The sequence below is a fragment of the Vidua macroura genome, chromosome Z, assembly GCF_024509145.1.
Source record: "Vidua macroura isolate BioBank_ID:100142 chromosome Z, ASM2450914v1, whole genome shotgun sequence".
Lineage (NCBI taxonomy): Eukaryota > Metazoa > Chordata > Aves > Passeriformes > Viduidae > Vidua > Vidua macroura.
The window spans coordinates 41,394,436-41,406,937 of record NC_071611.1 but is presented as its reverse complement, the minus strand read 5'-3'; the positions used below and the strand labels follow the sequence as shown (position 1 = coordinate 41,406,937).

General features: G+C 43.1%; 1 protein-coding gene and 1 long non-coding RNA gene across 2 annotated transcripts in view; one reads left to right on the top strand and one right to left on the bottom strand.

The window, feature by feature from the left end:
- UNC13B (unc-13 homolog B) overlaps positions 1–12,502 on the top strand; it is a 210,392-nt gene that overhangs the window by 186,394 nt on the left and 11,496 nt on the right. The window contains exons 33-34 of the mRNA XM_054003085.1: positions 331–454; positions 6,979–7,035. Coding sequence (XP_053859060.1) covers positions 331–454; positions 6,979–7,035 — 181 coding nt within the window. The remainder of the gene's footprint in view (positions 1–330; positions 455–6,978; positions 7,036–12,502) is intronic.
- LOC128821779 (uncharacterized) lies at positions 9,272–11,829 on the bottom strand. The gene is made up of 3 exons (XR_008441229.1): positions 11,603–11,829; positions 10,321–10,363; positions 9,272–9,484 (listed from the first exon to the last, which is right to left on the bottom strand). It is a non-coding gene; the product is annotated as an uncharacterized LOC128821779 (long non-coding RNA).

Here is a 12,502-nt window from a genome sequence, read left to right as displayed (position 1 = left end):
GATCTCAATGGTACCTGCTCTTATTTGGTTCATATGTATTATTCCAAACCGCCTATCACCAAGTGACACCTTCTGTAATCCCCAGGTCAATAAACAGAAATTATTGAGATCAGAAATGTCAGTCATCCATTTGTGGTTTTAGTGTTTTTACTGCTAGAACTCCAAGGGTGAGCACACATTCTATGCTTTAGAAAAGGGAAGATTTTTACCCTTAAAGTAATTGTTATGAGAAACTGCTTTGCATAGGGCACTGAATCTTCCATATGCAGCTCCTTTTTCATTGCATATTGTGCTCTTTGAACTTAATCAGTTCTTGCTCTCTCCCTCCAGCCTGACACTGTTTGCAAATGTGTGTGAAAAGACAGTGTTGAAACGGGTGCTGAAAGAGCTCTGGAGGGTGGTAATGAACACCATGGAGAAGCTGATTGTGCTGCCTCCTCTTACAGACCATACGGTAAAGCATTTTATCCTTCCTGACTCATACCAGAAGGTGTTGCCATTGCCTGTGTAACTCATCCCCCTGACCTAATGAGTCATCCATCCAGGTAAATTTGTCTGCATGTAGCCTGCCTGAGGATGGAAAAACATGCCTGTAAAGAGAGCATCTCTATTTATGGTAGGGTTGCAAGATACAGAGCAGACTCTAGAAAACAACCACAATTCAAAATCCATGATCCAAAAGGAGTTTCTGTCCAGTGTATCCGTTTGCACTGATTAGTGTTTTGCAGTCCTCCAAGGAGAGCTGTCTGTGTATGTGGGAATTATGGAGCCATTAGGCTTCATGTCCTTAGGTCATTACCTGTAGCCACTTTCGCCCTCTCATCTATTAGCCAGAATGTCTCTCTATATAGATGTGGTTGATTTGAGCTTGATTTTTAATCAGCTATCCCCTGTTTTGCCCCCTGCAGAAGGCTTTAACACCAGCATCAGCTGGCAGGATTTTTCTGTGATGCTGCAGAGCTGGAAGCAAGTCCAGATAGTTCTTCTTCAAAGGCAGTCTTTTGTATAATTGTTCAGCTGTGTGGACATGCTGGATGAATGTGTGTTGTGAATGTAGTGATGGTTTTAACAATGGAACATTAACTCTTCCCCAGTTCTGAGAAACCAGAGGAACTGATTAAATGTCAGTCATGCATGCCTAGCTGCTGTGGGGAATGGCACTCAGTTGGAAACAGTGTAAATTTTGGGCTGTAACTTCATTATTTACAGATGATCCAGAACTTCTTTGCATCTTGCTGTTAGGGAGAACTTGCAGCCTGTAGCTCAGTTATGCAGCCTTACTTTTTTCACAGTGGTGGGTAGAACAATAGTTGTTTTCACTGTTCAGCAGTTCCCTCACATATCTGGACTGGGATTCTTGGGTGACAGTGTCCAGGGAAGTCATGCAAAACTGCCTCTTTGCTGTAGGTGTTTCTTGCTCTGAGATGGAAGCCCCTTGTCTCTGGCCTTGATGATGATGATTTTAAATAAAACTGTTGGGATGAAGTGCACTGTCATACCTACAACCATGAAATTAGCATGAGGTGTAATTTGCTAAAGACTGCTTTCTCTGAGCTCAAATTTGGAGTAATCATTTCTGCTTGCCTTTATGATTTGTAAAGAAGAAAAAGAAAATAAATTTAGGAAGGTGAAATTTCTTTGTCTTGGTTGAATTTCTTTTAAAAAGGAGTCTTTGGGGGCAGGTGCTAAAATCATCATGTAGGAGCAGCATTAACATGACCCATTTGGAATGGAATCAGTTAGATCAAGGGCCTCAGAGAGAACTAGGGAGGAGCTGTTTGAGCTTTATACTTGCTAGTTTTGGATTTCAAAGGCAAGAGTAGGAGAGTGATTCAGTACTTGTATCATGAAGGAGGCAATAACTGTGATCAGCCAATTATTCCAACCTGCGGGATATTGCTATAAGCCACTTAAAGTTTTTTTCGTAGTTTCTTGTTACCATCATTTCCGTTTCAAATGGAGAACCAAATTGAAACATATACTCTCTTGTCTGAGATAACTCAAAATGCTCATAGCTGGATTTCTTGGTGTCTAATTAGTTGTATGGTAGCAAGGAGGCTGAACTAGTCTAAACTGGAAATGAGTTGCTCTTCCAGAAGGACAGTTATGAACAATGCAATGATTAAAATAAAATAGGCTTGTCTGCAGTCCTTGAGCAGGGAGCTGGTGGTGAGGCTGGATCAGCTGCAAGGATGAAGAGCTGCTTCCACTGTCCTCTGGGGCATAGCCATTTATTCTGTTAGCACCAGATTTTCATCATTCAGTGAAGGCTAGCAGGGCAAGGCAAAATTTGGTGCTACCAGCATGGGCAGAAGCAATACTTTCTCTTTGCTATTTGACTTCTGTGACAAGCCTCTCTTACCAAATTTGACTTGGCTTTTTTTATTATTTTTCTTTTTTTTTTCTTTTTTTTTTCTTTCTTTTTCTTTTGAAAGCACATCAGACACAAATAGCCTCGGGCACTATAACACACTTTCCTCCCAACCCTCAGCAACAGAAAGCCTAGTGGTGCCTCTCTGTGTTTGAAAGACCACTGATGGGGATTTCTGTCCTAAAACTCATGTGCAGCCCTTAAAAGTAGGAATATTAATGGTAGAAAATAATCTCTTTTTATGGAATATTTTCTCTTCTTTCTGCAAAACTGCTGGAGGTGCAGAAGTCTTTTTGATGAAGGTCATGGAAAGCATACTCAGATAGAAGGTTCCTGTCACCCTGCAGTTTGCCTCACCTGTCACTTGCGTGCACAGTGCTTAAATACCTCTCTCCAGACTTAACAATTCCACTTAAATTAGCTTCTGGAAGATTCTGCAGTGTGGGGCTCAGGTGAGAAAGTGTTAGCACTGTGAGGGATCCAATGGGGACAGGGCAGTTTTACAACCTCCCACTCTGACGACCTGATCTGTGGCTCCTTCCTGACTGTCAGATGGGCGATTTCTCTGAGCATTCTCTGCCTGTGGCTTCTGAGATTAGCACCAATATGATCCCAGTAACTCACCAAGTAATTCACACTTTACTAATTTTAAGATCCGCCATGTAATTAAACACATTCTGTCTTGGTTGAGTGGATATACACTCTGGGAATCTGTATTTTGGGGTTCAGTGCACAATGTTTGGTGATATTAACAGAATAGTTACATTTCTTTCTCAGCTGCCTACGATGAAACTGTACTATGCCATCAGTGACTAGTCTGGTGAGAAAAGAAGTGCTTAGTTTACACCCAGGTGATTTCTCTGGAGCCTCTCCTTTATTTATTTCACACAGTACCCTGCAGCCATTAATGTGAGGCTCTGTTTGTGCTTGCTCCTGATGTGCTTTTCTCTACTTGTCAGACTTCTCTTCACTAAATGAGAACATCTTCCAGGATAAGAACTAATTTTTCTTTGAGCTGAGGACAGAATTTGCATTTGACTTCCAGACTGCCTGTTTTCAGGCTCTTCTTCCTGAGCCACTCCAGAGGTACTCTGTGGTGGAGGAGAGTGTGGCTTTAAGAGGTTTTCTGAAACCTTTCTGAACTTCTGTTAGTTCAAATGAATCCTCTCCCTTGTGCTAGCTTGGAGCAGAAAAGTTGAAGGATGCCTCTGTGATGAGGAGAGAAAGCTTTCTTAGCCTTGAATAAAATTATGGTCTTTGAACTGCATATGTGCCTAGTTCTCTGTTCTGGCAGGTAATTATTTTCCTCTTTTCATTCCCACTTTTAAGCTTATCTTGTCAACTGTTGTGTTTTAATACATCACAACAACTAAAAAATAGTTTTATCTTAATGTGTGCTAACAGACATTGCCAGATACAATAGAGTTTTTAAAATGAACTTAAATGCTGTCAAATTATCAGATCTCATTGTTATTTAACATAGGAATTACAAAAATATAGGAAATAAATGTATAATATGAGATAAAACTTCCTTTCAGTGTTACGTTTCAAAAAAACAAGCATCACATATAATATGGTTTCCATAAAAGGATTGGAATCCCAAAAACTTGCAGTAGGCTTTTGTTTCCTAACTTTGTCAGCTGAGCAGTAGGACAGTTAAGCTTTAAGGGTTTGAGTAACTTGATAAATCAGTGCTGTTCTGGTGGCTTCCAACAATTAGAGTTGAGTCAGCTGATGATCCTTCTCTGCATGCTTTCACTGAATGGACAAAAAAGCATCAGACCATTAACAAGGAATTTAAAGTCTCTGTGTTGTGGAGTATAGGTATGTTTCTTGTTTCTGAAGAGTTTAGGAAAGTACAACTAACATCACGGAAGAGCAAGGAAAGCCAGCATGAAGGCCCATTCCCTTTCCAGCGGTGTTTGCTGCAGAGCTAGGCCTTCATGATGAGGATTTAATTTGTCCTCATAGTCTATCCTTGACATTTTAATCAATTCCATTGTGGGCAGCTTTTCTCAAAGCTACCTGATAATTTAAGTTCAGTTGTTCTCACTCTCTGGCACAACCGGAATAAGTGCTGTCTGTAGAGCTTTGTGATATGTTTTCCATGCATAAATAACTTTTCTGAGGAGTATGGCATCTTGTTTACAAGAATGCCATTTGGCAGAGGAAGGAGCTGTCCAAATTTTCATTAGATGTTACCAGCACTGATGACAAACTCTGTGTAACAGCAAAATAATTTCTCCTTGCAGACACATTGACAGAGATTGTCACTGATTGACAAGGATTTTCTTAGCGTGCAAGAACTGGGAGTTATCTGAGCAGCTTTGTTCCATGAAGCATATCCAGTCACTAGTTATTGCTCAGTGTTACTGACCTGCCCTCCTCCTTAGAAGCCTGAGGCAGGAAGACTACGTGCCTGAGCTGGTTAATGTTGTTGTTCAAATGTATATTAAAAAGTGTCCAGAGAATGCTGAAAATACTGAATTAAGAAAGGTTGATGTTACTGTGTTTGGAGACTTTTTCAAAATTCCTTTTTCAAAATTCCAGATACAAAAATGTTCTGGTTTTTGTTTCCTGCTTGGTTAATGAACCCAAAAACCTTAAATTTTAAGACCCCATGAGTCAGCAGAATTTCATGGCAAATCATACAGAACAGCAGGCACATTCTGTTGGGTGGCAGAGGCTGGTGAAACCCTGTATTCTGGTCAGTTATTCAGCATGGCCTACAGTGAAATCTCTCTGTTGTTGCTGGTGTGCAGTCATGTTCAATCCTCCTTGCTGGAAATACATTGAAATTCCTGCTCCTTCAGATTAGAGAACTGTACTCTTCAACACTACCCATTGGATACTGACAGCAAGACAAGCTCTCCTTCTCATTCCAGAAGCTTTCCTTTGTAGATTCATTGTGTTTGCCTGCACTTTCCCCTTCACCCCTTCCAAAAGTTATGAATTTAATCATTTATCAAGAGCTTCTGTTCAGCTAGAAAATCAATAAAGTTCATTCTGTGTTGGTTTGTATTCAACAAACATAAAAGCCCAAGGAACAGTGAGGGTTAGCTGTGGTTACAAGTAGACCAAATCAAGAGGTGATCTGTGGTTTCAGGTCACAGAGTCTTTCAGCTTGAAGAAATTTCCAAAGCTGGAAAAACTAAAGAAAAGGCCTTTCCTCACCTTAAAAAATTCAGATCTGGGCTGCTGCTGTAATGGGCAGAGGGCGTCCAGTTGCCCTAGAGCAAGTCTCAGGTTTTCCAGTGTTACATCTATAAGCTGCCTGTTTTTCTTCTGCTACCCGAGGCAACAAGTATAGAGACTTTTTGATGAGGGGAGACTTTTAGAGGGGCTGATGTTAATTTTAATCCTTTACAAAATTTTTATTTCAGCAGTGATTTTTGCAGTTCCCAGGGCCTTTTCTGCAAAGGGGTGGGATGGTTCCTGTTCCACAGAGTACTGACCTAAAGAGCAATGAACAAATACCAGGGAAGGCAGCAAAGGAAAGCTGAGTGACATTGGCAGGGGCAAATGGTAGTATCATAATTCTGGGTTTACATCTTGCTTCATTACAGTTTGAGCTATTTTGGGGTGGGGTGTGGTCAAGGCTGTTGTGGTTATGTGGGAGGCTTATGGACTGTTAAGATAAGAAAATATAGTAATGGAGAGGGAAGGAGAATTGGATTTACTAGAGACCTTTTGTTTGTGAAACCAACAATTCTCATACAACATGCCCCATCCCAGGTTAGATGGGGCTCTGAGCAACCTGACCTAGTTGAAACACATTTCATGTGTTAACATTTATTTTCCAAATGCCTGTATAACCTAATAATGCCTAAATAACCAGTTGGTACATAGGTATCATGTAGCTTTTAAACCAGAAGAGGGTAAATTTAGGCTAGATAAAAGAAAGAGATTTTTTACAGTGAGAGTGGTGAAGTGCCTTGAAGCAAGATTTCCTGTCACTGGGGTTCATCTTTCCTTTAGGTTTCTTCATTGGTTAATACAGGTTATTCAGTAAGGCACAGTGGGGGAAGAAGAGCCATTGGCCAAGCTCTAGGACATTTGAAGGTGATGCTGTAGTATTCAGTACACTTTGGCAATCTCTCACCCCTGAACAGCTGAGGTCCAGTTTTGTTTATGATCTGATCTGTGCTTACCCCCACTGTGATGACTGGGCTCCACCACTGTGGACCTATTCTCATCATCTTGGGGTTGTGTGATCTTTTGCTGTGGCCAGTCTTTTCAGTCTTTGTGTGTATTTGTATTTAGATGTGAAATCTAGAGGAGTGTTTGGAGATGGCCTTCACTCCATCCCCGTGCAATCCATCTGAAGGTCCATCCTGTATAAGTGAGTGGTTGCTGTAAGCAAGAGTGAGCTGGTTAGCAAGACATTTTGCTCTGAAATAGGCTCTTGATGTGGTATCTACAGAAATGCCAGGGTTCGTACTAGGTAATAAACTGGCAAGGAGTCCAGTTTTTGTGCCTGGCCTTGGGGTGGTTATGTGAAGTTGCTGTGAACTAACTTGATTTGCTCAAAGGAAAAATATGTGAAGCTTGTTTATAACCTTTTTTTTTTTCCCCACTCCTTTCTCTTCTTACTTCTGCAACCATAGGGCACACAGTTGATTTTCAGTGCTGCTAAGGAACTGGGACACTTGTCAAAGCTGAAGGTATTGTCCTGTATGGCTTGTGTTAATGTCCCTATGTGTAAGCATGGAAGTGTGGTAGTGCATAGCATGTCTTGTGCTTCCAGTGGTTTGTTGCTGAATGCAATTGTAGAGAAATGCCTTTAAATGCATTAAATGTGCTTTTAAATGCATTCTACTAACATTAGCATAGTGCTTAACATTAAATCTTACCATGTGTTTAATCATCAAAGTAGTTTTTCTCTTCTGTATACACAGCAGTAAGTCTGGTACATTGATTTCAAATGAAAAAAAGGAAATTTCTCAATATCTGGCAAGCTCCTCCATATCTCCATTTATAAAAGGGAGTCCCTAATGCTTGGAAAGACACTTGCATTAGCTGTGGGTGAATTACTTGGACTGTTAAAAAAATAACTGTTGTTTATGGAAGAGAGCCTGTGTCTGTAAATTCCTTCTGTGTGGGCTCCCTTCACAGGCAAGCTGGCATTTAGCATGAAGGCTCTGTTGATGTGTTTTGACAGTGCATGACGTGACAGTGCATGACATGATCATTATGAAGTTCACGCCACCTCATCATAAGCGAATCAAGCACTAATTCACTGATCACGACAGGAATGGTATGAAAATAGTGATGCCTTACAGCACTCAGATTGTGCTCTGCTGTGGTTGCACTTGTGCTACAAGACTGGTATTGGGCAAGAGAAGGAGGTCTGAATCTTAAGTGTCACAGTGCACAGTTTGCTGCGAGGGAGATGGAGGTGGACCTGAATTCTGTGTCAGAGCATGACCAGGGAAATCTTCCCAGTGCAAAGGACATTCTCCTATGTGATTATTGCCGTTTCAAAGGCATTTGTCCCTTCCTGTCCCTTCCTGTCCTGTCCTTTCTGGTTTTGTCTGGCACACTAATACAGCCGTCTCCATACACCTATGTCCCTTGCCCAGCAGGTACATTTTCCATACACGTTTATGTGGCCAGTACACAGCTCATTTAATGCAGTGCTTACTAGCAGTGTGAGCAAGTGATCAGGGCATGCAGGTGTCATTAGATGTGCACCTGTTCTCCAGCTACATTCTGAGGCTGGTACACAGCAGTTAATAGTCACCTAGCATAAGCCTCCAAGTGTGTCTCCCCAGGGGAATAGTTGTCATTTGTGCTGAGTGATGGCCTTATGCACTCCTACAGTCAGGCTGTCATCCCTGGTGACACGGCATCTCATGAGGATTGTATTTCCTTCCCTGCTTCCTGCGCTTCCAGTGCTGTGTGTTGCTTCCAGGGGAAAAATGGGGAGAAAGGAGCTTTGTAGCCAGCCTGGGAGAATGGCAGCTGAACCGCAGCATCCAAATGTGATTTCTGTTTCCTGAGTTTCCCCTTTCTCTTGCAAAAGCATCAACAAGGACTCATCATGTCTCCACATGATGAAAAAGAAACCATCCCTGCCTTTTACATGTACTCCTGGTGTCTGAGGGCAGAGCTCTGAATTTGCTGTTTCTTCCCCCAGGTCACAAGGACAGTCTGTGAGTTCCTGTGGTTTGCTTGCATTCTTGGGCATGGCCACTGAAATTCACTGTTATCTTCTACTTGCTCCATATTTTCTCATTACTGGAATTTTGAAGCATGTACAGGATGCCTTCTGCCAGGAATGAGTTGGAAGCTTTGCTGGTTTCCATTTGCACTGGTCGGTGAAGGCTGTCCCACAGCAGCAGCCCTTCTTCAGTTCAGTTACTGTAAAGCTTAACTTTGGTGACTCTGGACTGCATTTTTAGAAATGCACGTAATCATGCAAATCAGGCAAGCCCTGATGTGTGTTCAAGCCTTTATTTGCATATCCACATATAGAACTGCAGCAGTACAGGTACACGGGATTTTATATATGGCAAGACAGTTGTGCTCAAGTGTGAAAGCGCCTGAATTTTGGACACCATAAGGGAAATTACATTGTGTCCAAAAATTTCCAGTAGAATAGGAGTGTTATAAGAGTAAAAAATTGTTGGAGTCTGCATAAGAATTATGGATATTATATTTTTTGTTCTTTTGTTTTTGCAGGCTCATACAAATTAATAGGGAAGGCACAGTTCTTCAGACCCCCCCTCCTCTGCATTTTTCAGTTCCACTAAAAGCCTGGGAAAATTATGGGATGGATTTTAAGCTTTGTTGGTCTTAAATAGGACAGGGAGAATGGAGCTCTAGTGAATCAGATAACTCAGCTGAAAACTGAGACTGACAGACCTGGCAAGCACAGGCTCTCGTCCTGATGACAAATCAATTTCACAGTGTATTTTAAAATGCTCAGAAAGCCAACCATAAACCTAGCTCCTTGGTGCCACATACCTGCCTCCCACTTATTATCAAACTCTTTCTGCTCAGTTTACTTAATAGCCAGCAAGTGGAGCAGGGAGCAACTGCCTCCTCTTCCTTGTGCTACCCCCAGGGTAAACAGCCAGGCTCTGACCGCAGAGTTTCTTTTGAAAATACCTGTGGAGAATACAAGGATGAGTCTGAGAGATCAGGAAAAGTTTGTTGGGTTTTTTGTTTGTTTGTTTGTTTGTTTTTTGTGGGTTTTGGTTGTTGGTTTTTTTTTGTTGGTTTTTTTTTTTGTTTTTGTTTTTTTTTTGTTTTTTTTGTTTTTTTATTTACACTTCTTTTGCTTGAACTTGCATAATTATTTGATGTAAATATTTGTTTCTTGCTCCTGGCTGGCAATCTGGGAAGTGCAAGGTAGCACTGTGTGCAGTTCTTTATAGGAACAGTGTGGGATTTGCAGAGGGCAGGTATGCACTGGAATGACAGTCGTGGGCTCCTCTCTGAGTAGGTGCAAGTATTACAAGTCCATTCTCTGGATTATTTTTACATAATGTGTTGAAGAAAATGACACTGGGAAACTTAGAGAAAGCAGTGATATGTTGCTGTGCATTGACAGCATGGGCATGGGTGGAGTGGCCTCTCTGTGGGGCTGAATGAGCTCTGTAGGTGTTTGAGAGAAAAGTGCTGACCACCTGGTTTCTGTGGCAGTTGGGGCAATCTGGCAGGCAGGCCTAGAAAGTAATTTTAGCAGATGTGAAAGTAGCTCTGCCTTGGGAACACAGCTACCCTGACTAAACTGGCCTTTTCCATGAATGTGGCCTTGGGCTCTGGCTGATTTTGCACTTAATCTGACTGTGAGACAGAGAAAAGAACACTTTACCCTCTGTGTACTGAAGTGTGAAGCCACATCATTTTCAATTGAATTACCCCCCAGCTCACAAAGAAGAAGGAGGAGAGCTATTGCTCCCCTCAGGACAGCATATCACAACAGAACACACACTGCTCACCAAGTACTGTGCCCCTGCACACAGTCCCCAGACCAGGAACATCCTGCGTGAGGAAAGAAGAGGCACATTGAGACACATCTCTGCTACTCAAGAAAGCAGGGTGTAAACTTGTCTGAGAAATTGACAACTTGAGAGGCATCTTCTGTGCAGTTCAAGGCTTCACTGTGTAAAGTTGATAACTAGATGTCTGTGAGAAATGTGGCTAATGCCTTATGGCTGCCCCTAGACTGCAGAGAGCCCTGTCTCCATTAGGCAGGAGATGGATTGCAGTGGATAATGAATGGGGACAGCATCAGGCAGTGTGAAGGATCAGCAAGCTGCAAGATAGCCAGCAGGTTGATATCAGCCAGCTGCAAGATAGCCCTGTGAAACCCACACATGATGCCACACATGGTGTGCTTTACACAGAGGCAATTTAACAGATGTGTCTCCTGGGAAGTGTCTAGGGGGGCTGTGACATGTTTAAAGCAGGGATAAAGCCTTTGCCTGATAGGGTGTCGTGCTTTGACTGGAAAGTGAATGTTTTCAGGAATTTGGGTCAAACCAATCAGTGGTCAGGTTTGGATATTGGCATTTGGACTGACCACTGAAGGCATGGACACGCCTCTGGGAACTCAGGGGGTTAAAATCAAGAACTCGAAGGGTAAGTCTCTCTTTGGTTCTGGTCAGAGTGCAGTGCAGACCTTCCCTGCCCGGCCACAGGCTGGGTGGGGGAGGGGAAGCCATGCAGCCTGGGAGAGGTAGGCCGGAGCCCCAGAGGGTGAAGGGGGCAGGGGGTGAAAGGAAGGGAATCAGGCTGCCCCATCCTGCCCCCCCCCCCCCTCCCGAACAGGACCGAAGGGTGGAGGAACACTGAGATGTCCCAGGCAGCCCCCCCGGAGAGGAAGAGACAGAGAGCCTGGAGGCACCTGGGAATCGCTGCAGAGAAGACAGAGATGCGGGGGGAGACAAGTGCCAGCTGTGGGAGTGTGGGAGTTCGGCAGCCTGCTGTGAGATCTCAGGCCTGGTCCTGGGAGCCTGAGACTTTTAACCCTTTCCTGGGAAAGGAAAGCTTTGCAAAACACTATTCCTCCTCGATATGGAAGAGAAAGGAGACAGTCTGGGACTGAGATGTCAGAAGAAGATGGGGAAAAGACTTCGGGGTGGGAGGAGATGATGGAGTGGCTTTTGGCTGGACTTTTCATGTATAGCCATAGACGGAACCATTCTCTCTTGCAACAGAGACTGCATTTTTAGGAAAATTCAATGGTTGAAGCCAAGAAAGTGCAGAAGTGGCAGTGACCTGCTTCAGTAGATGCAAGTGCAGGAGTGGAGAAGAAGATCTCTGTTCTTGAGACCCTCGGCCCCAGGGGAGGGAAAAATGGGGGGGACTGTTCTTCCAAAACGAGAAACTGAACTGTTGTTCTTTTGGTACTTGGCAAAGCATCCTTAAAGGAGCCCTATAGGCAGTCTGTCATGCACGGTGGTGAGAGCACTGTGACATGGAAAGGACAGTGTCACACTGGCAGATTTTCTCCTGGTGGTGCCATGTGTGACATAGACATAGGAGCACAGGAGGTGGCAACTGTGTTTCCTGGGGGGTCTGTGACACAGGAGAGGCTCCTCTCTCCCTTGATGGACTGAGTATTGATTAACTGAAGGGTGGGAACCTGATTGAGGGTCCGAGTTGTGTCTCACTGTGGTTTTGTTGGAACTGGGGGAGGAGGAATGTTTTGGAAGGTTTCCATCCTGGATTTAGAGTGTGTGTTTTTTATAGTCGTAGTAGTTTAATAAAGTTTTTTTCCCCTTTGTTATTAAGCTTGGGCCTGCTCTGCTCTGTTCCTGATCACATCTCACAGCATTTATTTGGGAAGGTGTATTTTCACGGGGGCTCTGGCATTGCGCCAGCGTCAAACCATGACTTTGGGCTACATCTTTTTTATGAATGCTTTAGAACCTGAAGTCAACTGGCCTGACCCTCCAGCTGCTCAATTAGAATATAGGTTTCTGCAAAGCTTTGACTTCCTAAAATAAGCTAGTTTTCCCTGAGATCTAGACTAAGCATCAGAGAGAAAGAGTTTAGTGAAATGCCAAAGAATGGCACATCCTTGTAGTCACCCAGGACTCTAAAAGGGATGTGCTTCCACTGCGGAAAAGGGAATTCTTTCCCAAGTGATTTCACAAGCTTTTTGCTGTTAGAGTT